The 24,840-nt window shown below is 53.6% G+C and overlaps 2 protein-coding genes and 1 long non-coding RNA gene across 11 annotated transcripts in view; 2 read left to right on the top strand and 1 right to left on the bottom strand.

The window, feature by feature from the left end:
• The first annotated feature begins 357 nt into the window (after positions 1–357).
• Positions 358–2,322, top strand: Islr (immunoglobulin superfamily containing leucine rich repeat). Its single transcript, XM_050151825.1, has one exon. It carries the CDS (start codon positions 358–360, stop codon positions 1,642–1,644), a length of 1,287 nt encoding a protein of 428 aa, XP_050007782.1. The 3' UTR covers positions 1,645–2,322.
• A 2,287-nt stretch (positions 2,323–4,609) lies between these two features.
• Positions 4,610–24,840, bottom strand: part of Stra6 (signaling receptor and transporter of retinol STRA6) — an 82,376-nt gene continuing 62,145 nt past the window's right edge. For 2 of the 8 annotated variants that reach the window (XM_050151818.1, XM_050151821.1), the window contains exons 2-19: positions 23,481–23,609; positions 19,937–20,003; positions 19,572–19,657; positions 18,372–18,523; positions 18,041–18,064; positions 17,706–17,872; positions 15,995–16,117; positions 13,272–13,339; positions 13,030–13,136; positions 12,774–12,835; positions 11,158–11,320; positions 9,632–9,707; positions 8,701–8,834; positions 7,649–7,766; positions 7,464–7,565; positions 6,549–6,712; positions 5,989–6,144; positions 4,610–5,436 (exon numbers count right to left, since the gene is read on the bottom strand). In XM_050151818.1, the coding sequence (XP_050007775.1) occupies positions 5,267–5,436; positions 5,989–6,144; positions 6,549–6,712; positions 7,464–7,565; positions 7,649–7,766; positions 8,701–8,834; positions 9,632–9,707; positions 11,158–11,320; positions 12,774–12,835; positions 13,030–13,136; positions 13,272–13,339; positions 15,995–16,117; positions 17,706–17,872; positions 18,041–18,064; positions 18,372–18,523; positions 19,572–19,657; positions 19,937–20,003; positions 23,481–23,593 (2,052 nt within the window). In that variant the 5' untranslated portion in view covers positions 23,594–23,609 and the 3' untranslated portion in view covers positions 4,610–5,266. Of the gene's footprint in view, positions 5,437–5,988; positions 6,145–6,548; positions 6,713–7,463; positions 7,566–7,648; positions 7,767–8,700; positions 8,835–9,631; positions 9,708–11,157; positions 11,321–12,773; positions 12,836–13,029; positions 13,137–13,271; positions 13,340–15,994; positions 16,118–17,705; positions 17,873–18,040; positions 18,065–18,371; positions 18,524–19,571; positions 19,658–19,936; positions 20,004–23,480; positions 23,610–23,863; positions 24,031–24,330; positions 24,465–24,550; positions 24,690–24,840 lie in introns of those variants that run through there. The other 6 variants (XM_050151819.1, XM_050151816.1, XM_050151823.1 and 3 more) reach the window with 6 other exon arrangements.
• Positions 20,059–24,707, top strand: LOC126507433 (uncharacterized). Of its 2 annotated transcripts, none has more exons than XR_007593525.1 (3): positions 20,059–20,698; positions 22,825–23,008; positions 24,559–24,707. It is a non-coding gene; the product is annotated as an uncharacterized lncRNA (long non-coding RNA). The 2 variants fall into 2 exon arrangements; XR_007593526.1 differs by lacking the exon at positions 20,059–20,698 and adding an exon at positions 21,999–22,118.

The following is a 24,840-nucleotide window of genomic DNA, read 5'->3' as shown; positions in this document are numbered from 1 at the left end:
GGGCAGAAGGGAGGTTCTGTGAAGTGCTGGGGGAGGGGGTGGCTGGAAAACAGATTTCAAGTCATAAAATCAGCTAGGAACAGGCCGAGGCAGAAAGCTCTGAGCAGAGGAGAAGCTGGGGTCCACTTCCATCCTGTCTTCACCTTGCCTGCCTACACGACCTTGGCAAGTCCAAGCCCTCCTATGGGCCTCAGTTTCTTTCTCCTATGGAGTGAGGGTGGTGGGTTGGGTGGTGCTGGATTCTGGCTGGGTTCTGCGGGGCCTTCTAATGGTTGGGATCTGAGGAGGGGCAGGTCCTTTCTGTGACTCCTTAGGCTCACTCACCTGGGTGGCATGTCCTTCCCTGTAGGAGGTACCATGCAGGCACTGTGCCTGCTTTGCTGGGCTGTTCTCCTGAACCTGGTGCAAGCTTGTCCGGAGTCCTGTGAGTGTAGCAAGAAGTATGGCTTTCAGATTGCAGACTGTGCCTATCGTGACCTGGAGGCCGTGCCACCAGGCTTCCCAGCCAATGTGACCACACTGAGTCTGTCGGCCAACAGGCTGCCAGGCCTGCCGGAGGGAGCTTTTAAGGAGGTGCCCCTACTGCAGTCGCTGTGGCTGGCACACAATGAGATCCGCTCGGTGGCTGCTGGTGCCCTGGCCTCTCTGGGCCAGCTCAAGAGTCTGGATCTCAGTCACAATCTCATCTCCGAGTTTGCCTGGGGCGACTTGCACAACCTCAGCGCTCTGCAGTTGCTCAAGATGGACAGCAATGAGCTGGCCTTTATCCCTCGGGATGCCTTCCGCAGCCTCCGTGCCCTGCGCTCCCTGCAGCTCAATCACAACCGCCTGCACTCTTTGGCTGAGGGCACCTTTGCGCCCCTCACCGCGCTGTCTCACTTGCAGATCAATGACAACCCTTTTGACTGCACCTGCGGCATTGTGTGGTACAAGACATGGGCCCTGGCTACAGCAGTGTCTATTCCGGAGCAGGACAACATTGCCTGTACTTCACCACATGTGCTGAAGGGCACCCCACTGAGCCGTCTGCCACCCCTGCCCTGCTCAGCACCCTCCGTGCAGCTAAGCTACCAGCCCAGCCAGGACGGAGCAGAGCTGCGGCCAGGCTTTGTGCTGGCACTCCACTGTGACGTGGATGGACAGCCAGTCCCCCAGCTTCACTGGCATATCCACACCCCTGGTGGCACAGTGGAGATCGCCAGTCCTAATGTAGGCACCGATGGACGTACCCTACCTGGTGCCCTTGCAGCCAGCGGGCGGCCACGCTTCCAGGCCTTTGCCAACGGTAGTCTACTTATCCCTGACTTTGGCAAGCTGGAGGAGGGCACCTATAGCTGTCTGGCCACCAACGAGCTAGGCAGTGCTGAGAGCTCTGTGAATGTGGCACTGGCTACTCCCGGCGAGGGGGGCGAGGATACACTGGGCCGCAGGTTCCATGGCAAAGCGGTGGAGGGCAAAGGATGCTACACGGTTGACAACGAGGTACAGCCGTCTGGACCCGAGGACAATGTGGTTATCATTTACCTCAGCCGTGCCGGGGCCCCGGAGGCTGCAATTGCAGCAGAAGGGAAGCCTGCGCAGCAGCTCTCGGGCCTGCTTCTACTGGGCCAAAGCTTGCTTGTTCTCTCCCTAGCCTGCTTCTAACCACGCCTTGTCCCAGCTGGCTGGAGCAGCCCCAGGGCCTTTCCAGCTCCTCCTGACCCTGCCAAGGTTCCTTCTAAGTACTGAGGTCTGGGGCTGGTGAGGCCTGAGTTGGCCTGGGGACTTCATATTTTCCTACCTCCCTTTCTAAGCTCTTCCAGGCCACTCGTTGCTCCAACTTGTAGATCTGCTCAGAGCTAGCAGCTAGGATAGAACCGTATCCCAGAACTCATCGTCTCTGGTGCTAATTGCTGCTAACAACATTGCCTATGCTCCCGTCAGGGGCAGCATGCTAACAGGGCACCAATGATGCCCTAACAACCCTGGCCCACTTTATGCACTGAGGTAAGGAGCTTGGGGAGGCCACCCAAGTGGGTACTGGGGCCGGGTTGGAGGGGAACCTGGAGTGGCCAGTACAGGATCTGGAAAGGGGGTACTACAGGAAGGGCTGGGGAGGCTGAAAGCTCTCCCTGTCTTCTTAATGTCCTCTGGTGAAATGTGGAAACTGTTCCTGGCTGGGCCTCTCTCTCCTCTAGCTCCAAATCCCACAGCCTGTGCCTGCTTCTCGAGACTCTTGCCCCTCCTTTATTTCCAAGTGTGTACCGGTAACCTGCCTCTCCGAAGAAGCTAGCCAGTCTGGGGTAGCCGGGGGGAAAAAAAATAAACAGCATTTCTGATGCCCCCTTTCGTGTGCCTGGAATTCTGTTGGGATCAAAGAGTCCTTGTGAGAGGTTGGGATGGCCACATGGAAGAGCCGTGCCAACACAAGGCAGGGACCCACAGGACTATGTGCAGGGTGTTTCGGGTAACATGGGAGGGGGGCCCAGACTCATCACTGGGCCTTAAGATGAGCCAAATTGTATATTTTTGTCTCCAAACTAACTCATGGGACATGTGGGATGGGAACCTGAGCATTGCTTTCTGCATTTTGGGAGGGGGTTAGGTGAAAGACATGTGTTGTAGACCCAGGAAGAGTGTTAGGAATAGAGTTAGGGACAGATGGGGCAAGAATGTGGACTGAGACTGAAGGATGGGGAAGTAGGAGACAAAGGACAAAGAAGAAAGTGAAGGCAGCCTGAAGCAAAGGGACAGGGAATAATGCTGCCCTCAGGCTTTCTCTCTAGTAAGTGGAAATGGTCCCACAAGGAATGCTAGGAGTAGAAACCTCTGACCTAAGGGAAGACTGGGAGTTGGGGGCTAGACACAGTGGTGTGGTTGTAGATAGGTCTGCCAGCAGAGACCCTGAAGAACTCCAGGCCTGTGCTGGGCCAGAGGTGTCTCCCTACTCCCCACCTTTAAAGGGTGGATATGTGCACACAGGAACAATGACCTTCAGGGGAAGGCCTGCCCCTCTCTGCAGAGCCCCAGGACTGCTGAACTCTGCAGAATGAAGGCAGGGGGTTGAGGAGTCTGGAGGAGCAGCTGTGAGTTTGGCAGCTGTCCAGCCCCTCCCCCACACTGGGGTCCCCATATAGGGCTTGCTTTCCTTCTCCCTCATCCGTCTCTGACCTGTGGCTCCCATTGAGTCCTTGTTAGCCATCAGCCAGCCAGGGTCAAGAACATCTTCACATCTGAGCGAAAGCACCAGGATGAAGCCATATCCTTTATGCCGTTCCTTTGGGTAAGTGTATGCCCGTCTCCGGGTTTCAAGTGTGTCAGAAATCAAATCACAGAGGGCTGGCAACGCAGCTGAGCTGGCAGAGGGCTCACCTGGCATGCTTGAGGCCCTGGAGTAATGGTGCACACCTTTAATCTTGACTCTCAGGAAATAAAGTCAGGAAGACCAGACGCTTATACAACATAGCAAATTTGAGGCCAGCCTGAGCTGCATGAGATCCCATCTCCCAAGTTTGTGTCTAAAAGTCCAGTTGATTGACTGAATAGACCTGACAGTCCTGACGTGAAGCCCAGCATCCCTGCTTCACACACCACTAAGCAGGATTGACATCTTGAAGGTCCATACACCTGTCATTTACCACCTAGGGCAGAATAACATGGGAACTGCTGTGTCCAAGTGAACTAGCTACTCCTTTGCTTTGGTCTTTGGTGGCTTCCACTGTCCTTAGTGTATAGCAGGAACCCCAGCCAGCCATGAACCCTCTGACTGGCTCCATTCTTATCTGCATCTTCTTACAAGGCCTACGAAGAAGCCGCATCTTTACATACCTTCTGCTCACCTCTCCCCCAGTACACCCTTTTCCTGGTCTTCATCTGGCTGAATCAGTTTCCGACATCACCTCCTCCCAGATGTTTTCTTAGACCTTCTCTCACCTGGTGTGAACCAGGCCCCTTCCTTCCACCCCCCTTTTTCTTGTGATTCAGCCAGATTATATTCTCTTGTGACGGTCTCCTTGGTAAGGGCAGAGGCAGAATCTGAGCCGTCCTCCTGTGACCGTGTGGGTTATTGACACACCACGTTGAAGACGTTTTGCAGTAGACTGAGGGGGACTTAGAGCATGCTTTCTTTGGCCCCTGGGCAGCCCAGATCATGGGTTTGAAGGCCAGGAGGTACCTCTGGTGAGTTGTGTATATGTTTGATCTATGGTTGGAAATAAACAGACATGATTTTGAGGTTCCCTGACCCAAACGGGGTGGGGAGGCACAGTTAACCACATCTAGAGCATCTCTCTGATTCACGTATCTTCCATCTCCTCCAGGATCCCAATGTGTCTGCATCTCTACTGTCCCTCTGCATCCTTGGTCCACTGCCGTTAGCCTTCTCTGCTCTGCATGACACCTCTTTCCCCTTCGCGTCTTTCTTTATTCCTTTAGAGTCTTCACGGCTCCTGCAGCTTCCTAGCCCCAGATCCTGCTCATCTTATAAAACCTGCAAGTCCGGGAATGGCATCCTAGGGACCCCAGCCATCATCATGCAAAACTGGGGCTCTTCTCCATTCTCACCCAGTGCCCATCCCAGCACCCCAAGAGCTCCCCATACTTCCCCAAATCAAGCTCAGATAATGCTCACTGACAGTGTAGGTATTCCCCTGAGAGCCCTCCCCCGTGAGGAGGAATGTTCCTCAGGGGCACATTTATTACCTGAAGCACACTAACTTCTTTCATGACAGCTAACGGCATTAAGACTATAAAAATATGTAGCTGTTGGAACGGACAGCTCAGTGGGGCCTCTTGGAGTCTGACTTGGCTGCACAGGAAAGGGTGGCCGGAAGAGGGAGGAAGGAGAAAGAAGCCTGCACAGGCTCCACCTTCATGGTGGGAGGGCTGGGACTGAGGTGGGGCCAGCTGGGATGGGAGATATCCAGCCCTTTCATCACCAGCAGGGAGCCGGGGGCCTCACTGAGGCCCAGCAGGCTGATGGCAGAACCAGTGCAGAGAGAGAGGCCTAAGTGTGGCTACCCCTGCTCTGGCAGTTCCAGGACTAAGAGCCCACCAGCTGTTTTCTCCAGAGCCCTAGCTGGTAGCCTGGCGGACAAGCACAGACCAAAGTCCTCTTGAGGCTGGTGGTGTAGACACGGCGACTCCAGTTCTCTGATCCCACAGGGATCTGCAGGCTTGGCAGAGCTGCTGCTGGGGGAGGGGACGTGCTGACATGGATGGGAGGGAGAATGGTAGGCTGGAATGTGCCTCAGCACATAAGAGCAGGGCCCTGTGGTTTTCCTCACCCTCAGGGCTGGGTGCCATTGGCCTTGGCACCACTTAGGGCTGCCTTCCGCAAGGCCTGCAGGCTTGGGTTGTGTAACAGCGTGTAAGCCAGACCCCAGCGGGCCCTACTCCGACTGCCTTTGGGTCCTGCTCCCTTGGCCATCAGGTCCTTGGTCTGTAATAGTTGCATCCCTGAGAGAGACAGAGAGGGAGGAAAGAAAGGAGGAAGAGAGAGAGAGAGAGAGAGAGAGAGAGAGAGAGAGAGAGAGAGAGAGAGAGAGAGAGAGACCTTCTATGAGTTCCAGCCAAGTTTCCACATACCTGAGAAGGGTCTGAAACCTTCAGGCACAGCCAGGGTTCCAGTTACCAACTGGGGGAATGGTAGAAGGCTGGGCTGCAGAAGTATGTCACCTTCTCAGGCTTGACAGTAGCAGGTGAGGGGTCAGGGAAGTGAGGGCAGGCCTATCTGACCCTACCATAGACCTCCTGGGCAGAGAAGGAGGGGGTGTCTCCCTCCAGGAGGAAGCGCGGGGGGGGGCAGTACAGCCATTCTAGTTTCTGAGCACACACAGTGTGTAAGTCCATATTAGAGAGAAAATTACCCCGAGACCCAGTAGGCTGGCAACAGGAAGCTGGAGGACAGAGGGCAGGAGACTTCCTGCTGCTCACTATTTTGGAGAGGTCTCCTGTGACTCCTCCCTGAGAAGCTGGGAGTCTACACCTCCAGCCCAGGTGAAGAAGTACCTTCTTCTTCCTCTGCTGGTCTGAGGCTGTCCTGGGGGGCCAACGTGGGCTGGGGCCGTGGACTTGGCGCATGAAGAAGCAGAGTGCAGAAGGCTATGACCGCTGGATGCGACTGGCTGGCCTCAATCCTCAGGAAGTTTCGGTACGTGTGATAGCCTAGAATAGGTTGGAGACAGAAAGCTAAGGCATGAGGAGCCCATGGCAGACTAGAAGTACCCAGAAACAGCAAGAGGCATCCAGGGAAATGTGTACACACTGGCATCCAACCAAGCATGGCACACACACTGCATACAGGCCCTGGCACGCCTGTTAGAATACACCACACCCACCCTGCTGTACATGACTGTCCAGCACCAAACAGCTCTGCCATTTCTGTGCACACACTCATGGAACCCTGGCAGCACACACACACTGCACACACATGGCCTTACACCATGGAGCTTTGGCAACGCTCACAACCTGCTGCACACAAGAAGCTTACATGCACAGATCAGCTCAGAGGTCAGCGTGGGGCAGTTGCTTGGACAGCTCAGCCCCCAGTCCCTACCTAGGAACTTTACCTGGATCCAGGGAGGCGGCTCTTGGTGGCAGCAGGCTGAGGTCCATCTGGCCTAGGTGAACAGCGTTGTAGAGGGAAGAGAGGAGCACCCGCCAGATGGCCACGACAGCTCCCACCAGCAAGTTGATAGGGAAGAGAAGAAAAGTGGCTACGCAGAGCATGCGCCTGGGGAAGAGAGGAGAAAGGATGAGGCAGGCCTCCTCCAGGGTCCTGTGCTGGGCCAGCGTCACAGCTCCATGCCCACTGGCACTGTTGCCATCCAGTGACTGACATTTTCTGGGTGTACTTTTGTGCCTCCCAGGGAAACCAAAGTTTACTAGTATCTTCTTCTCTCGCTCTCTAACGTGGCTTTGAGGCAGGATCTCTTGCTCCACATGGAGCTCACTGATTCAGCGGGACTAAGTCGGCCAGCAAGCCATGGGAATCCTCCATGTGTGTGCCTCCATCACGTGGGGGCTGAGGATCAACTGGACTCGGGTCCTCATGGTAGCATGGCAGGTGCTTTACCAACTGAGCCATCTCCTCAGCCCTCCACCTGTATCTATACAACCCTGGTGTTCCCGCCTTCTTCCTCCGAGCTTCCCCCACCCCTCCACAAACTCCAGGTTCCTCTTTGGATTTTTCCCACATCATTGCTCCAAAGTGTAGAGGAGTTTGTGGGGAAGAGAATATCAGTGACCCTCAAAGCCAGAAAGGCTCCAGGCAGAGCTGGGCTAACAGCTCAGTGGTTGAGTGTGGCTCTACCATGAACTAGGCCCTGGGTTTGCAAGGCTATGGGTTCTCATCACCCCCAAAATCTCCCGGGAGAAGATTGGCTCCGTGACAGATAGGAAAGAGGCATTTTAGAAGGTAAAATCTACAGAAAGAGAGAAGAGTCTGGGACCTGAGGGAACCACAAACTCGGGGGCCATCTTACTGGTTGGTCAGTTGTGGGTAACCATGGTGAGTCTCCAGGAAGATCCAGTGGGCTGCTATGTTCTGCAGGATTACAGCCAAGGCCAGAGTCAGCCAGAAGGGCCTGTATGTAGGTAGGACAAGGGGAGGGGTGCCATTAGAGGGTGCTTTGGAAAGTCCAAGAGCCCTTATCCTTGCCTCACTCACCATGTAGATTCCAGGGATCGGAGGAGCAGGAGGTTCCTGCCGTGGAGCAGAGGCACAAACACCAGGAAGGCCAGGACTGTGGTGCCCAAGAAGAAGATGACCTGCTGCACCAGGAGCCCTGCAGGGGGCAGAAGGGACAAGGGGACAGACGGGAGGTTCCCTGGGAGCCAGCTTGCCCCTGTCTTCTCGGAAGTTTCTGTGGCTACCTCCATCCCATGTCATTGCCTGGGCCCTGGATTCTTCTATAAAATAGGGATAATAGTTCCTGCCTTAGAGGGCTTTTGTAAGACTCTAGTAACCTCAGAATCCATGGTTTTGCTCCCAACTTGATCCTGAGTTTTCAGGCACAAATTACCTTTTAAATGAGCGTGTGTGTGCCTGTGAATCAGAGCTTAGTAGCTGTAGGTGCCATACATCGGGCCATACATTCACCTGGGATGATGTATAAGGGGGCTTGGGAGGTGGACCAAGACGAGGAACACAACTTTTAGGTCTACTCTTTCCTCTGTCTCGCATCACCTTCCCTCTTCCCCTGGGTGGGAACGGGGGAGCTCAAGGCCAGGTCTGGCCTTTGGACTTGCAGGAGGGGCCAAGTCCCTCGCAGTTCAATTATGCTGTGCACGTGCTGCCTCAGGGGAGAACTTGAGACATGGTCTGGAACTTGAGGGTTATCTGACCAGATTCTCTCAGGTGACACGCTATGCAGCTGTCCCATGTTCATGGAACCTTTCTTGCATCCCCAGGAATGAGGAACTCCTCACCTTGAGGCAGCCCATTATGGCCAGTCTTCCCTTGGGCCACATCCAGACCCAGGTTCATCGTGCCCACAATTACCCAGGTATACCTTCATGTGAAGGGCTCCCCTTTCAGGGAGCTCCTACACTGTCATCCAGAGCAAGCTTTCTGAACACATGCACAGAGCGGGCAATGGGGGGGGGGGGGGTATAGATTCTTCTGACTGCTCTTGCCCTACCCAGCCCAGGAAAACACTTGTCAACTACCCATCCCTCCCACCAGGGCCCAGCCCTAGGAACATGGCAAGGGGGACTCACCAAGGCAACAGAAGGCTGTCTGGTAGGCGCTGAAGCTCATCCAGCAGACGATGGCTTGGCGAGATGGGTGAGTATTCTGAAGCGGGGGACCCAGGTCCAGGCTAGCCCCTCGGTGCAGTGCTTGAAGATTAGCCCTGGGTTGAGAAAAGTGACCTCGGGGAATAATATGTTCCCTCTAAATGGTAGCCCAGGTGGAGCCTCTGGCCATCAGCAGGGAACCTTTGGGTTGCAGGAGCCTGGAGATTAATAGTCTGGAAGCCGTCTTCCAGAAAAGGTAAGTCTGGGTAGCCTTAGGAGACCCCGGACAGAGGCATAACCAGATCACTGGGAATGATGGAACTGGAACCCAGGTGGGCCACCAGGAGGAAGGCAAGGCAGAGGGCCTCAAATGCCAGGGCAAGCAGGGCCAGCTTTGTGGCCTAAGTCCCTGAGTGGGAACTCTGAGGCCTGCCGAGTACCCAGAGAAGGTGGATCAGTTCTTTATGTTGCTCATTTCTTGGAACAGCTTCCCCAGCACCCCTCCACCTTCCATGGTTTCTTCTCCTCCTCAATCCTTCCACTTCTCTGCTCTTTCTCGTGCGGTCACTCTGCCTTTTGGTTCCCTTCTCCCTCAGTCCCATGCTCTTGGAGCATGGGAACTGGATTCTTCTTTACCAGCCCTCCCAGGGAGCCTTCTCACAGGCAAACTCCCTGACAATGTGTCGTGCCCTGTACCACTCACAGATCTCAAAGACAGCCACACATGTCCCTTGGGGCAGGTGAGAGCCACCTTCTCCTCCCACCACATACAGTCAGTAGTGGTGGAGGGGTGCCCTATGGCAGCCTGGCCTACAGAGGCTTCGCTCTTCCTCCTGGACTGGGATTCCTCAAGTGCTCAGGACTTGGACCCCTGCCCTACCTCTGTCCTGGAGTGTCAGGGCTTGTCACTGACCTGTGAGTCCCCAGGGAGCGGAGCAGGAGCAGGAAGGTTAATGAGCAGGACAAAACCAGAGCCGAGATGTAACATGCTGGATGGGAGAGAGAGCCGGGGAGGACAGGGGATGAAGGGTCTTGCACAGCCTCTGACCCCCTATACCTCACCCTAAGGGGAAGCAGCTGGGACCCAGCTCCGGTTCTTAGGTCCAGCACCAGTTCCTCTCTACAGGCCCGTCCTGTCTAGTAACATATGAAAGCTAAGAAAGAGAAAGGGCAGCTTGAACCATAGACCTGGCCTTCACCTTGGTTTTGTTGCTTACATTGCTATGACCCCTGCAATGAGAGATTCCTACCTGTCATCTACCTGCAGCTCCCCTCTTCCTGCCCATATGGCTCGACATCAAGAGTCCTTGTGACTATCACAAGCTTCGCTGATGGCCATGCTGGGTGGGGCCCCTCTGTTAACTCTCTCCCACATACCCCTGACCTCACACACAGACACCGAGACAGCCAGGTCCAGTCTCTGTAACAGTAACCGTCGATAGAAAGCTCTGAAGACATGTGTAAGAATGTAATGGTGGATAGAGAGCTCCAAATACATGTGTAAGAATATCATGGAGGCAGCTGACATGTTTCTCAACCCACATGCCATTCAACCTCACTCTAGACCCTCACAGCAAGCCCACAAGGAATTGTCCAGGGAGGGCTTGGCAGTCCACACCCCCATATACTCCCCATTCTCTGCCCTATACTATCAGCATGCCCTGGGATGGTGTCAGGAAAACAGGCAAAGCAGCCACACCCCCATCTGCAATGTTAGCTGCCTAAGTTCCATCCATTGCTTGTTAATCCCCCAAAGCCAGAATGTTCATTTCCACAAGGGTTCCATGAGTCATGACTGTCAGGCCTTATGACAGGCTGGAAGGGAGCCCTCACTTGGACGTTAGGAGACCTGCCTTCTATCTACTGTGCCTGGTTGTACAACCTGAAGCTGGCCCCTCCCCATGTGTCCCCACAAAGCGACTGGGAGAGAGTAGGGGATAGATAGGAAGGTAGCCGTAAGCTATATGGGACCACTGAAGGGGCAGCTGGCGTGGTTCCCTGCCTAGAGACTTGTTTCCTGGGCAGCAGGGGAAGAGGGGTGGTCCAGATGAGAAGAGAAAACAGGTGCCCTGCCAGGTGCAGCCCGTGCTAAGAGGACTGCCCATAAATCTCAGACCCCATCCCACATACATGGCTTCTCCCCCCTTCCCACCCTGAAGTCACACAGAAGCCAAGACACCTTCTCTGTCACTATAGCTAGAGAATTAGTTGGTCAAAGACTCTGGGACTGGAGGAGAGGAAGATGTCACACAGGTTAAGGATCATAGGCTGCAGAGCTACGGAAGCTCCAACTGCCCCCGTTTTGAGATGAGGAGTGGAGACCCAGAGCAGGAAGGAGATGACCAAAGGCAGACTGTTTGTTCAGGGCAGGCTATCACCGGGTCCAGTAGCCTATCTCCTGTCCTCACTAGGGCCATTAGGGACACCAGGCAAGCTCACCTTCCACAGCCCATAAGTGATGCTTCACCAGCTCTACCACCTCCTGCCGGTCCTCAGAGAGCACGATCCCAAAGCCAGCCAGCAGGTAGGAGACATCCGTGTTGATCCCTGCCCTTACCTTCTGCATAGTGGGCACTACGCTCACTAGCAGCAGCAGGGCCACCTGGAAAAGCCCCACCATGAGGTCGGGGTGAGGGGCCAGCTGTGAGCATATCAGGCCCTGCCACCCTAAAAATGTGTTTCCTAGTCTACTAGAGGGGACTGTACCAGGCTGCATCCACATACTCCCAACTGTCCTAATAGTGGGTCCTTCTTCCTTCAAACAGAATGTGACTTGAAGATATGACTTTAGCCCAGGGAGGCCAAGGGAAGGCCTCTATACAGCTGTCTCTATTTATTTCCCTCTACTTGTCTATTTGTCTAAAATTCAGAATATAAACGTTTCCAGCTTTGGGCTGGGGTGATAGGTCAGTCAGTCAAGTGCCTGGTGCACTTTACTGCATTTGATTAGCATAAACCTGAATTCGAATTTCCAGAACCCATATAAAAAGCAGGGCACAGTGGCTCCTGCTTATAATCCCAGTGCTGGGGAGGTAGAGACAGGCAGGTCCCTGGTGCTTGCTAACCAGCCAGTCTGGGCTACTTGGCAAGCGCCAGGCCAGTGAGAGATCTGTCTCAAAATACAGAGTGAATAGCAGCTTAGGAATGATATTGGGAGCTGTCCTTTGGCCTACACACACACACACACACACAAAAAAAAAAAACACACACACACACACACACCCAGGGGTAGATGCGAGAGATAGATTTTAAATTTTTCCATGGTAAAAAAAAAACAAATAAGCATTAAAATTAGACAGATTTGGGTTCAAATTTTGATTGCCCTGAGATACTAGCTGTAGGAAGTTGGATGAATCGGGTTCTCCTAGCTTCAATTTCCCATTCAGGAAATGGTAAGAAATCAGACCTATATCATCCCAGGGGTTTATTTCTTTTATTGTTGTTGTTTATTTGTTTGTGTTTTGAGACAGGATCTCCTCTAGTCCAAGCTGGCCTCAAACCCATTTTGTAGCTGGGGAGGATCTTGGACTTCTGAGTCTCCTGCCTCTACCTCCTCCGTGCTGGGATTACAGGCATGTGTTTCCATCATACTGGAGATTAAGCCAGGGCTTTATATATGTACCTAGGCACTCTACCAACTAAGCTACAGCCCTAGTCCCTGGCAGCTTGTCACTGAGAGTTATGCTAAAGGTGGTGGTGATTTATCCAACTTGGCAACTCACAAAATCTTCCCAATGTAGAGAAGTGCTTTTATTTCTTCTATGTTATAGATGAGTTAATAGGTTCAGGGAGATGGAAAAAATTGGCAAGGTCACCCAAGAGGTCAACAATAGAGGTACAGTTTAAATCTTTGTTTATGTTGACTTTGAAACTTGTGAACCTGCTGAAGGCTGTCATCCCTCCCGCTGGGTAAGCTAGTGTTTCCAGGAGGTGCAAAACAGCTGACTGGGTGAGGGAGCACACCTGGTGATCTGACTGGCGCCCGAGCTGTCCCAGGTTTGGGAGCTAAGGACAGAGGCTTGGGGACAGAGGACACTGAAAACTGCAGGACACACCTGGTAAATGGCTGCTCCTGTCAGAGTGGCAGAGATCACCAGCTTCAAGGGCAGACGGAATCCTACAGTTCCCGGAAGAAGGCATGAGGAGAGCAAAGTGGCCCAGCCTCTGGCCCCATCCCTTCCAGGCCAGGCCAGTGTGTTCCCTGTTCAGGACTGGCAGCTGTGCCCACATATGAGGAATGGGCTGCCCCTTCCCACCAGCTTCTCCGGGCAAAGGCTCAGCGTAATCCTGGGCCTCCCCTGTACCACATACCTGGCTGTGGAGTGTAGATGGACTGTTGGGAGCAGGCCCAGGCCCGAGACAGGAGGCTGTGCTTAAAGGTGGGGCAAGAGCTGCAGACAGACCCAGGTAGGTGGAGGCTGAGGAGAAGTCCTCTACTCAAAGACCATGCCACTAACAGGAACCTCCTCCACAGCACTCACCCAATCCCATCTTCCCACACATGGCTCCCAGAACCTCATCTTCTTGCCTGCTGAGGTATGCCCAGACCTTACCAGCTGCCCAGCTTTTTTGGGTAGAGGAGGGTCCTCAGATACTTCTCAGAGTAGCTGGTCTGCAGACCCTGTGTGGACAAATGTTGGAATGGTTGAGTTCTGCCACCAGCTGTCCCTGGAGCCCTGGTCAAGGATACTGGATGGATGGATGGATGGATGGACACCAAGTAATGCCTCCTGATTAGGACAGTGGTGGTGGAGTGTGGGGAGGCTGACTTGTGTCTCATGGGGACAGGGGCCATTCCCTGGAAAGCAACATTCTCCACAAATAAAGATCTCCTACCACAGAGCCTGCAACCTGGAACGTTGTTCCCAAGATTCCCTCTTAGTCACATCTTGGCTTCCTGGCCTCTTCTAGGCAGTACTGGGGCCAAGGAAAGCCTGGGCCCCATGGGATTATTGCTGCTCAGGACACAAAATGGTGCCCGTCTAGAGCATATACCTTAGATTTTTCTCCTGCTACTGCTTACTGTGGTCTGGGGAGATCACAGGGCCATGGGATTTACCTATACCACATTCCAGGCCCTAAGCTGCCTGCACAGCGACCCATGGGAAGGTGGGATGAACCTCTGCTTGGATCAGCGGGAGAACGTGGGCAATGGTCACCCATTGCCATGGCAATCTGGGACCCCAGGGTAGGAGGGGGTCAGCTCAAAGCTTGTCTGAGTCTCTTGTGGCTTAAATCTTTCTGGCTAACATCCAAAAAAGGGCTTAACTCTCTGATATTTAGAGGAGAGGGTTGCCATAGAAAGGAGGAGGGACAGAGGAAAGCCTGGGAGGTGGTAGGAATCTCTTAAGTACATGAACCCAGGCCACCGTGTCCTCTGGGGGACCACAGGCTTTGCACAGAGAACATAAACATCAGGAAGGCAAAAGTGCTGAGCACTTAGGGTCCTGCTATGTATGGAACCTATCCAAGAGGCAGGGACCTCCTGTACCAGATAGGCCTCCTGCGGTCACAGGCTTCCCCTCTCCTCTAGGTGTCTCCTCAGCCCAGTGTCAATCTGTAGCCCAAGCAGAGTGCACCCAAGGGAATACCACTCTGGGTGGTTCTGGTCCTCAGCTTCCTGCCCTGGATCAGCTGGGGGCAGTCTGGAGGGGGGCTGTGTTGTTCAAGTTCAGGCTTGTGCCAGAGATACTCAGCCAGGCGGAGGTTGCGGCTGGATCCCCCCCCCCATCTCTTTGCTCCCTGCCCCAACCGTCTGTGCCTTACTCAACACATCTGGACCCTCACCTTGCCCTCGCCACTCCCTAGGAGGCCTCATGATCTCTGCATCTATGTTCCTATGGCTACAGATTCAACACATTACTGTCTGGGCTTGCTCTGGTACCCATCTTAGGGCACTACCTGCAGGAGATCCAAGTCAGTAATCCTGAAATCCCAAATTCCAACTAGCACCTGACTCAGGGGAGGGTCTTAGAAGTTTCTAGATAAGTTCTTAGTATCTTTCAATAATGCTGTCTTGTCATGAGGTATTCATCTATTACATCCAACCCTTCAAACAATTCAACAATACTTCCTTTTTTTAAAAAAAAAAAAAACAACCCTCCCTTTTCTCTTGTGGTTGTTGTTGTTTGGTTGATTGTTTTTTGTTTGTTTCTTTTGTTTTACAAGATAGACTTTCTATGTGTAGCCATGGCTGCCCATGGCTCCCTCTGTAGACCAGACTGGCCTCAAACTCAAAGATCCACCTGCTTCTGCCTCCCGAGAGCTGGGGTTAAAGGCATGAACAACTACAGTCGGGCCAAGACAATATCTCTTATATCCTAGGCTGGCCTTGAACTTCTGGTTCTCCTGCTCTACCTCCTATACCTCCCAACCTGTGGGAGGCAGCCATACCCCCTTTTACTTGGTGCTCAGGATCAAACCCAGGGCTTCATGGTTGCTAGGCAAACATTCTCCCAACAGATCAAACCTCAACCTTGTGGAGTATCTCCTATGTGCTGCCGTCTGCCCTAGCACAGGCACAGCCCCACCCCTTCCTCCAGCTCCTTCTTTTGCCTGCTCTTCTCCCACTTCTGCTCCTCCCTGTCCTTCAGACTCTCACTGAATTCTGCCTCCTCCAGGAAGCCCCTTTCACCAGTCACCCCCTGCCTTGCATCTGACATCATCAACAGTTCAGCTCAGTCCCAGTGAGCTTCCTGAAGCAGCCCAACATCTGCAGAATTCTGCAGAGTCACAGGACTCTTAGAGAACACATTGCTCCAACTGTGCCCTCAAGGGTTTCAAAGACAGAACTATGAACCCATGGATTCAGTTCTGCTTTGCTGAGTCCCTGCTCTGCACAGAGCCCAGGGTCCTGGGTACCCTGCGGACCTTCAAGAGCCTGGCCCAGCCTCTGCCCTCTGCCTGGAGACAGGGATAGAGGACAGCACAAAACAGTTATTCTGAAAAGAAATTGTTTATGGGCTGGCAGTGAGTAAGGTGTGGTCAAGCCTGATAACCTGAGTTAGAGTCCCGGGACCCACACTGCGGAAGAAGAGAACTCACAAAAGTTGTCCTCTGACTCTGGTCACACTCTGCACACCCCCCTCCCCATGACTCCCTTTCACACACATACGTGCATACATGTACAGGTGCATAGAAACATACGTGCATACATGTACAGGTGCATAGAAAAAAGATGCAGTTTTATAAAACAGGGGGCACAGACCTCTGTTTTATAAAAGAAGGCAGGTGTCAGGGAAGCCCTGGTCCACACTTTACCTGGGAGCCTGCTTACCTGGGAACCTGTTTCCATCCGGTACCGGACACTCTGCACCAGTTGCACTGGGTACCAAAGGCTCAGGAACCCAAGGCCCAGCAACAGAGGCAAGGAGGCCAGCAGGGAATAGTACTTGTAGATCTGGACAGACAGACACACAATCAGACCTACCTTCTGCCTTCTTCCCAGGATCCATGTCCCTTCCCACCCCACACAGGGCCTTGGGGATGGCCCCGGGTCCATGGTAAGCCTTCTGGTTCTAGAGCCACCAAACTGGCTCACCTCCCGACTTGGGGCCCTAATAGCTTAAACAGAATCCAGAGAAGGTGGTACAATCCTTTCCTAAACTCCCATGGCTTCAGTGAGCCCTGCAACCAGTCACCCAGTTTCTCAGTTTCCGTGCTCCTAGAACATTAGGACACACACTACTAAAAACTAGACCACAACAGGGGCTGGAGAGATGGCTCAGAGGTTAAAAGCACTGGCTGCTCTTCCAGGGGCTCAGATTTGGTTCCCGGCACCCACGTGGCGGTTCACAACTGTCTGAACTCTGGTTCTGAGGGTCTAGTGCCATCTCCTGGCCTCTACAGGCACTGCAAGCATATGGTACACACACACATACATGCAAACAAAACACTCATCCACACTTAAAAAATGAAAATTAAATAAATAAAAACCTAGACAAAGACCCAATTTTTTCTAGTACAGTTTGTCTAGTACACGCCCCTGTACCCACGGGAGACCTCCCTGGGTCCGCTCCTTCTGTTCATTTATGTGACTTTCAAGTCAGTGTTTTTCTTGAGAGCATAACATGTACTAAGTGGTGAACAATACTCAAGTGCCTTAGCAGAAAAGCTTCTTAGCTTTAGTGTTTGGGGTCTTTGCTTTCTATTTTGAGACAAAATCTTGCTACATAGCCCAAGTTGGCCTCAAACTAGTGATCCTCCTGCCTCAGCTTCCCAAGAACTGGAATTAGAAGTGATCCTTAAATTTTTAAAAATTTCCTAATCTTCGCTTTCCTGGAGAGATGGGTGTTGCCAGCTCCGTCGACAAGTGGGGAAACCGAGTCTCGGACAAGTGACTCTGTTCCCTGAATACTCAGCCCTAGGTGGGGGTCACCTTGCTTGTCTGTGTACTGTGTCTCTTCCTCTGGGAGGACAGCTCCTAGAAGGCCAGGGACTTATTTTATTTTGACCACAGGGGTATTTCGAGGCCTGACCAAAGCAGTGGCTGAATAAGAGCAGCCGTGCCTGGAAAATGAGTGTGGTGAAGCCGTGGAGCTGGGATGTTCGGCTAGAAAGCCGATGCACCTGCACCGCTGATCTTTGGGTCTGCCCCGAGGAGCTTCATAATCTCAGCCAGGAGCCAGCGAAGCTATTCTGGGGTTCGAGAATTCTTCTTTGGGCCTCTAGGCTATCTCCCCACTGATCACTACTTGCCTCTGTCTATTCATTCTGCCCCCCAAAAGATTTGGAAATCAGGGGAAGGGTGCTGTGGGCTTCCTCGTCCTCACTTTGCCCTCCTAGGCTGAAAGCTGCGAAGGACACAGCCCAGATCCCCGCCCCAGGCCTCAGCCCCAGAGCAGCCAAGCTCGGCCACAGACGTGGGTTGACATGCAGGAGAGTCTGAGAATAATCGAGGGAAGCAGGGAAGCCCAGAGTGTGGGCAGAGGTGAGAAGAGACAAGCAGGTGCATTCGTCTTCCCTAGACCACTGTGAGTCAGGCTTACCTTGGGGTCCTGAGGACACTCGGCTCTCTGCCAGACCTGAACTCCAAAGTGGGCCCAGGATAGCACTGTGCCCAATAAGTATGCCATTCGGTGCCCTGCCGTGGCACAGGCAGCCAGAGGGTAGTAAAGGACCGGATAGTAGAGCAGGGCCAGTAGCTTCCAGGGCTCTGGAAAGGGAAACAAATGAGAGATACTGACAGAGAGAAAGACTGAGGGCCTGGACATACCCACCGAAGCCTCTTCCCTGTCTGTCTCCCAAGCCCCTCAGCTTCTTCAGTGGGTAAGAGCTCACTTTGCTTGGGTTCGAGCAAAAGCTATGATCTTAGCCAAGTTACCTGGCAGTGTCTTCGTCTCCCCGTCTGCAAAAAAGAAAGAAGCACAATGTTTTAGCAGAGGCGAACCGAGGAGTGCTTAGCATGGTGCCTGAGTAAGTACTCGGCAAGCTAAGTACTTTTGATCACCGCTTTCTTCTCTGACCCTTAGTTCTCTCTAAACTAGAGCTATTACTATTGTCCACCTCTGTGGAGATTGTTGATCTACAGAGGTCAGTGTGCGGCCAGCGTATCCCCTACTGACAGATGTTCCTGTTTCCATCACCTCCCCCAGCCAACTTCAATAAACCAGGACCCCACCCTGCCTTGTCTCATCAGGCCAGCCCCAGAGTACCTGCGCAGATACCTGGGGTAGATGCTGTCTTGAGGCTCAAAAAAGGCAGTGGGTTCTCAGCAGGCAGCAACAGGCACAGATTACTGAAGAGGACCACAAAGACAGCAGTGGGCACCGTCCAGGATCGGTCCCCAGCCAAGAAATCCACAGGGCTGCCATGGACAGGGACAGGATAGAAGGAAGGCACTCAGTCCCTTAGCCTTGCCCCTCCACACTATGCTCCCTAAACTGTGAAGTAGTCAGTCTACCATGCAAAGGGAAGAACGGAGGTCTCTCTTCACTGTTCATTCACTCACTATCAACATGTTTGTGGAGGGCCTTGCACCCATCCTCAGCTGGGCACGGAGGCAAAGGGCGGGTGGGAACAAGTTCTTGGTGCTCCACCCGCCAGGGGAGCTCCAGGAAACAGCCGCCTCCATGGGAGTAGATCTGTCTGTCTGGGCTGGCAGGCCTTCAGAGAACACAGCGAGTCATAACATCCTTGTGCAACGACCGCCTCCTTGGACTGGGTGTGGACCAGGGCAGAGGGCAGACAGCGGGCACGGCAGTCTCAGGCTCGTGGTCTCTGCTTCTCTACTCTAGTTTGTCCTGGTTTTCTGGGAGCCCCATCCTCTTTCCTTGTACTCCACAGCAAAATAGGCTTCTCTCTGCCCTGACATCACAGCCTGCTCCCACAGAAGCCCCTAGTTCCCACAGGACTTGCACCTGCTGTCTTTCCTAACTTTTGCTGTCTTCTTCTTCAGCCCAGTCGTGTGTCCTTAGAACGTCCCCTGCCTCGCTCTCTGAAGTGAGTTACACAGCCAAAGGAAAAGGGAAAAAGAAAGTGGCAGCCATGGGGGCTGAAGGGCAGTCGCTCACAGATCGTGATCCCAGGATGTTCTCGAGGGAAGAGACTGAGATGACATCAGGGGGTAATGGCCACTCTAGGCCACTCTAAGTCAGAGGGCTTCCTACCAGGACCTTCCATTCCCTGAAATTCCTTACGCCATCTCCTGAACACTCAAGCAGGTGGATGGAGCAGCCTCTCCACTTCCTCCTGCCTAAGCCAAGAATTCTGGGAGGGGAGGGCTCCAGACTGAGAGAGACAGGGGTGTCTCTGTAGTCAGAGCTGACTTTAAAGCACTTAAGAAGTTACCCACCCTCCCAGAGGAACCTTGTCAGCTGGGCCTCAAGTGGGGCTTCCCATAGCCTAGCACCAACCTGGGAAGTCCGGGCCCGTGGTGACCACAACGTGACCAAAGCCTGCGGCGCCTCACCAGCAAGGCCAGCAACAGCAGAGCCAGGAGCTGGAAGAAGAGAGCAGAGAGGGCTTGGGTGTCAGGCTTCCTGGAGGTCTGAGTTCCAAGACTTGTCCCTGTAGGTCTCAAAAGGCTCCTCACCCACCCAACACATGCTCAGGTGACATCTTGGGGACTGGCTAAAAGATGACAGAGTCTGTGAGAGATTGGACTTGGTCAGTATGTCTTGTTTGGGGGGGGGGCACTAGGTCCTCAGCACCATCCCAAATAAGAACACAAATCCCTCTGCCTTGACTGGCAGCAGGTGGCGAGGCAGGCTGGACTTACTGACAGTGAGGCCAGGCAGGCATGGTGCAGGGCAGGTGGTACACTTGGCTGGCAGGGTGGCGTCACCCTATGGAAAAAACAATCCATAGGTTTAGCTGGATCTAGGGTCCGAGGAGGTCTCACCAGTATCTCCCTCCCTCTACCCCGACCCCAGGCTGCCTAGTTCTGCTCTTCAGGTCAGTCTGGATCCCCATGCTCCTGTATCTGCTGGTCCTGTGCCATGCTATAGGGCTAGAGACAAGAGACTCCTGAGAAACACAGAGTAGTGAAGCTTGGTCTGAATGTCTATTCTTGGTCACCCCAATAGTTCCTGTCCTCCAAGGTAGTCATCATCCATTAACCTTTAGGGGATTCCTGACGGCTCCCGGACCCACAGACCTACAGAGGTTGAACCTACGACCTGAGTCAAGTAGTCTAGTAGTAATCAGTTTAGTCCTGTCTGATTTGCTTCTGCTGCCTGAAGGATCTAGAACCGGAAGGGTCCTTTCTTTTTCCCCATTCCATCTCATTAAAGGCTTTGGGGTGCAGCAAAACAGATTGTATTATTGCACAAGGGCACGACTCAGAAATCCTCCATGCTCTGTGCCTGCTGAACTGAACACACTAAATGAAGGGTCCCTTTTCCTAATCACCACAGAGGCTCCCTGGGGGCTGGCAGAGGTCCTGCCCTGAAGCACAGCAAGAAGCCCATGGAAATAAAAGGCTCAAGGAGGACCGTCCATGGCTGAGTCACGTGGCAGAGAAAGCTTCCACTAAAGACGGGTAAGCAGGCAGGCTGGGTGCCAGGGCTGGGAAAGTTTTCTAGAATGCCAAGCTTGCATCTGAGAGCCAGAGGGGGGTTTCCAATGTGAGAGAGACCTGGGAAGATGGGGATGTGGCATGTGTGGGATGGGGAGGTGGGGGAGAAGAGTGAGGAGTTGGGAAGAGGGAGGGGCAGGGGATGGAGCTGAAAGGCATCTGCTGTGGCTTGGCTTTGTTGGTCAGGAGGCTAGGCCACCCTCTTAGCCACCTGCCTGCTGAGTAGCAAAGAAAGCAAACAGGTGTGCTGAGCCCTGGGACCATCTGCTGGTTGGCCTCCCCCCTCCACCTGGTTTTTTCTTGGGGACTTCTTGAGATCATCGTTGAGGTGGAAGGGTCACATGGGTCTTTATTGTGCCATCTCTAGCCCCAGCAAAGCCACCTCCATAAGCAACATGCCTGTCATGCAGGGGCACAGGGGATGAATACCCACTGCCTGATTCTGGGTCTTGTTGTTTGTTTCATTTTTTTGTTTTACGAGGCAGGGTTTCTCTGTAGCTTTGGAACCTATCCTGGAATCCATTCTGTAGACCAGGCTGGCCTCGAACTCACAGAATCCTGAGTGCTGGGATTAGAGGCATGCACCGCCACCACCCGGCTTGAGCTTGGGTCTTATAGCCTCTGACTCCCAAGTGCAATATGATCAGCCTTGGAGCCTCGGGAGCACTGCTCAAGTCCCTAAACCCCTCTCCGTGTCTAGTCCTGCTCAGTCCTGGGCTTCTAGCCTTGCCAGGACAGGGATACAGTACTCTGCTCTTTGAGCAACTTGGTCACTTTCTCATGAGCCCACATCAAACTAAAAGCCACCTCAACCCTGGAAACCTTACTTAAAACACTATCTGGAGAAACTCTGGTCCTTATTGAACGTAACGTTCCTGACGCCTTAGTTTAGTTGTTCACTCAGGATGCGTGGGGACTCAGGCTTTGTGTGATTTTTCAGACAGGATAACAGATATTACCATGGGGAGGGCAAGAAACTACCTCTCTGGTACTGAAGAGTACAGAAGGGAGAAAAAGTTCTACCAGGCTTCTGAGAAGATGGCTGAGAGGCTCCAAACTGGATCACAGCCATAAAAAAAAGTAACCTTTACAGAGCTTTGGGACTTGAGCTGGACAGAGGTTGGCATCTCCTCAGAAAAAGAAGGGAAGAGGCAACCCTGGAATGCAGAAAGAGCCTGAGTAGGGAGAGAAGACACTGGCACTAGACAATCCTCTCAGCTTGCTGGCCCAGAGGGAGGCCAGGGCAAGGTTAAAGCCGGTGTGGGAGGCACTGGGAAGCCCGCCTGTGCAAGGCAGAGGCCTCGAGCTTAGAAGTCTGTGACTGAGTCCATCCTGACCCTGGGACCCCGCCCTAGTTCCATCCTATGGTGCAGGGCACACTAAGGTACAGAGAGTCTGCATCCTGGAGCTTTGAAGTAGTGCACCCCTGGGGTGTCTGACTCACAGAGGCAGAGGTGAACCCAAGTTCATCTCCTAGGGAATCCCCTGTATTCCCAGCTTTCAGTTCTCATCTTTGGCGGGTGGGGGTAGGGGTGGGCGAGAGGTGAAGTTGTGTATAGACTTGCTATGTTTTGTTTTCTGAATAAGAAGGTTGCAATAATCCCCTTCACTCTACAGACCCACCTCTCTGCAGACCCAGAACTAGTTGCAGGCACCTGGCTTCCAGCCCATGCCCAGCCTGGTCCCTGGTCACAAGGACACACTTTCTGATTATGTCCTCACCCCAAGTTTGGAGCTTGGTGTCCTTGGAGAGCCTAGGCCCCTCCTCTAGCCAATGCCTATGTGGCAGAGTTGGGGAGACTGGGGAGAGGGGGTCACGAGGGCCTTGCTGACCACAGACTTTTGCAGGTGGCCAGAACCCTAAGTCCTCCGAACAACAGCACCTTCCCTCGGGCCTGGGTGGGGCCTCAGTCCCTGCTGGGTGACCCCAACCAAGCCATGCCGCAGCCATAGCCTCTGGGGAAACACTTGAGCATTTTTCCTTCTCCAGTTTCAAATTTTAATGGGGAACAGATGTACACACATCTGGCTTAGTACCTCCCCTCCACCCCATCCCACTCCACCCCCACCTCTCTGCCTCACCTTTCCAGTTCTTCAAAACTGCTCAGATGGAGCAGGGGCCAGGAACAATGCCGGGAGAGCTGAGCTCAGAGTGCCATGGAGGCAGACGGTCTTAGGGGAGAGGAGTGCCATGCCCCAGAAAACCTCAGTGCCCAGACTAAGCAGATAAGAAGGGTCAAGGCCAAGAACTCTCAGGACACCCGTGGGATGAGGGTGAGTTGGACTGCATGTGTACCTTCCCTGGGCTAGCCTACGCACTTGCTGCTAAAACCAGACCTCCTCTCCTTCCGTACCTTCCTAAACCCGACTCAGCGTGGACCAGAGATGAGCCACAGGTTGCTTCAGTGACTCCCCGGGTTTTCCTTCTAGGGTTTCTGACTCTCCCATGCTTGTAAAGCCCCAGGTACAAACCATATACCAGTCACCACAGAGGTCTGGGATAGTCACACCGCTACCATCTTGGCTGGCTACAGGCCAGATGGCCTCAAGCCCTTCTTAAGAACTCAAGAACGGTTGTTCTCAGGTATTAGAGACAGCCTGAAGCTGTGACCTGCCTGGTGTCACGCCTCAGATAAATGGAAGAGCCACTCTTAAAACACTGGTCCAGGGTCTCTCTGCCTCCATCTTGGCAACCTCTATACCATGCCCTGTTCCGATGGCTGACTGAGCCAAATGCTACACTTACCCCTCTGGCTGCCCCTCCTCAGGCCCTAGAGGCTCCTCGATGTACCAGCTGCTGTAGTCGTCAGTCATCCCGGAGGAGGTCTGGTTTCCATCCTCTCCTGCGTGGGATGCCATGCTCCAGCCCTTCTTCCTTGAACCCAGAAAAGGGAGCGACAGAAAAGAAAAAGGGGGGCATACAAATGTGAAAAGAGGCTTAAAAGAAAAAAAAAAGAAAGAAAGAAAACCAGAAACAAAGGAGCATTTCTTCTTAATCCCAAAGGTTACTTTCTTGCTTTTAGCTCTCTGGGAAAAGCCATCTGGGACTTCAGGTCAGGGAAGGGCTGGTGGGGTGGGGGTGGAGGAGAGTGGGGGAGCATTCAGGAGTCTCCTCTTGTCTTTTCCTACCCTTTCGCTTGGTCTGACAGTCCTTTCCTGCACCCCTGGAGTTCCAGGCTCTTGCTGGAGCACCTAGTGGGCCAACTGACCTGCTACCAGCTGGTCTACTTTCAAAGATTTCCCTAGTGCAAACTGCCCGCACAGACCCCTTCCTTCCCCGCCCCAAGCCCACCCAGATGGACCCACAGACAGAGTAGAAAGGGGGGACCAAGGAGGAAGGAGCTGCAGAGATGAAAGGGTGGGCGGGCTGTGGCCGGCACCACTTGGTCTGTCCCACAGCTGGGCTCCCCACCCCTCCTGCTCTGGGGTCCAGCCCAAGCCCTCCCCCTTTGCCAAACTCCCTTGAGACCATCCCCCAGTGTCCACTTGCCCCTGGTCAGCCCCTTTACCTTTATAGCCTCAGTGCTGGGAACACACCACGATTCTTGATGAGCCCCCTCCCCGCCCCCCGCTGATGGATGTGCAAGTCTACCTACCTCCAGCACCTGCCCCCAGCGAGCTCTCCCCGCTAGGCACAGCCCCTCTGCAGAGCCCAGTATCGTGGCATCTTAGGACAATACCCTACTGAGGCTGGCCACAGAGGCAGGGAGGAACCTATCCACATGGTCTCCTGAGTATATATGAGGGAGAACACACGTGTTACACTAGTCAAACCTTTTTGTTCTTACGACTTGATTTCACAAGAAGATAACTCACCCCCACAGGCGGAAATGAGTCCTTCAAAACTCAAACCAGACCTGCGAGAAGATGAACCTCGTCTGCCTGCTGCTGTGCTTGTTCCAGCCCCGGTGAAGGGGTGAGAGTTTCCTATCCTCCCAGAGGAGCTGGACCCCTGGCTGCCCCCTCCCTTCCCTGGCCCAGTCTGTGGGGAGGAGCAAGAGGCAGACAAAGCAAAGAGCTGTTCTCAGCTGGGACCCAGCACTCTGCGGCTTCCAGCCCTTCAGTGCGCCACAATTCTCCCAGCACTGATGCTGAAAGACTTTGGG

The sequence above is a fragment of the Alexandromys fortis genome, unplaced genomic scaffold (assembly GCF_014885135.2).
Source record: "Alexandromys fortis isolate MF-2015 unplaced genomic scaffold, M_Fortis_MF-2015_v1.1 scaffold_70, whole genome shotgun sequence".
Classification (NCBI taxonomy): Eukaryota; Metazoa; Chordata; class Mammalia; order Rodentia; family Cricetidae; genus Alexandromys; species Alexandromys fortis.
This window is presented reverse-complemented; position numbering and strand designations above follow the sequence as displayed.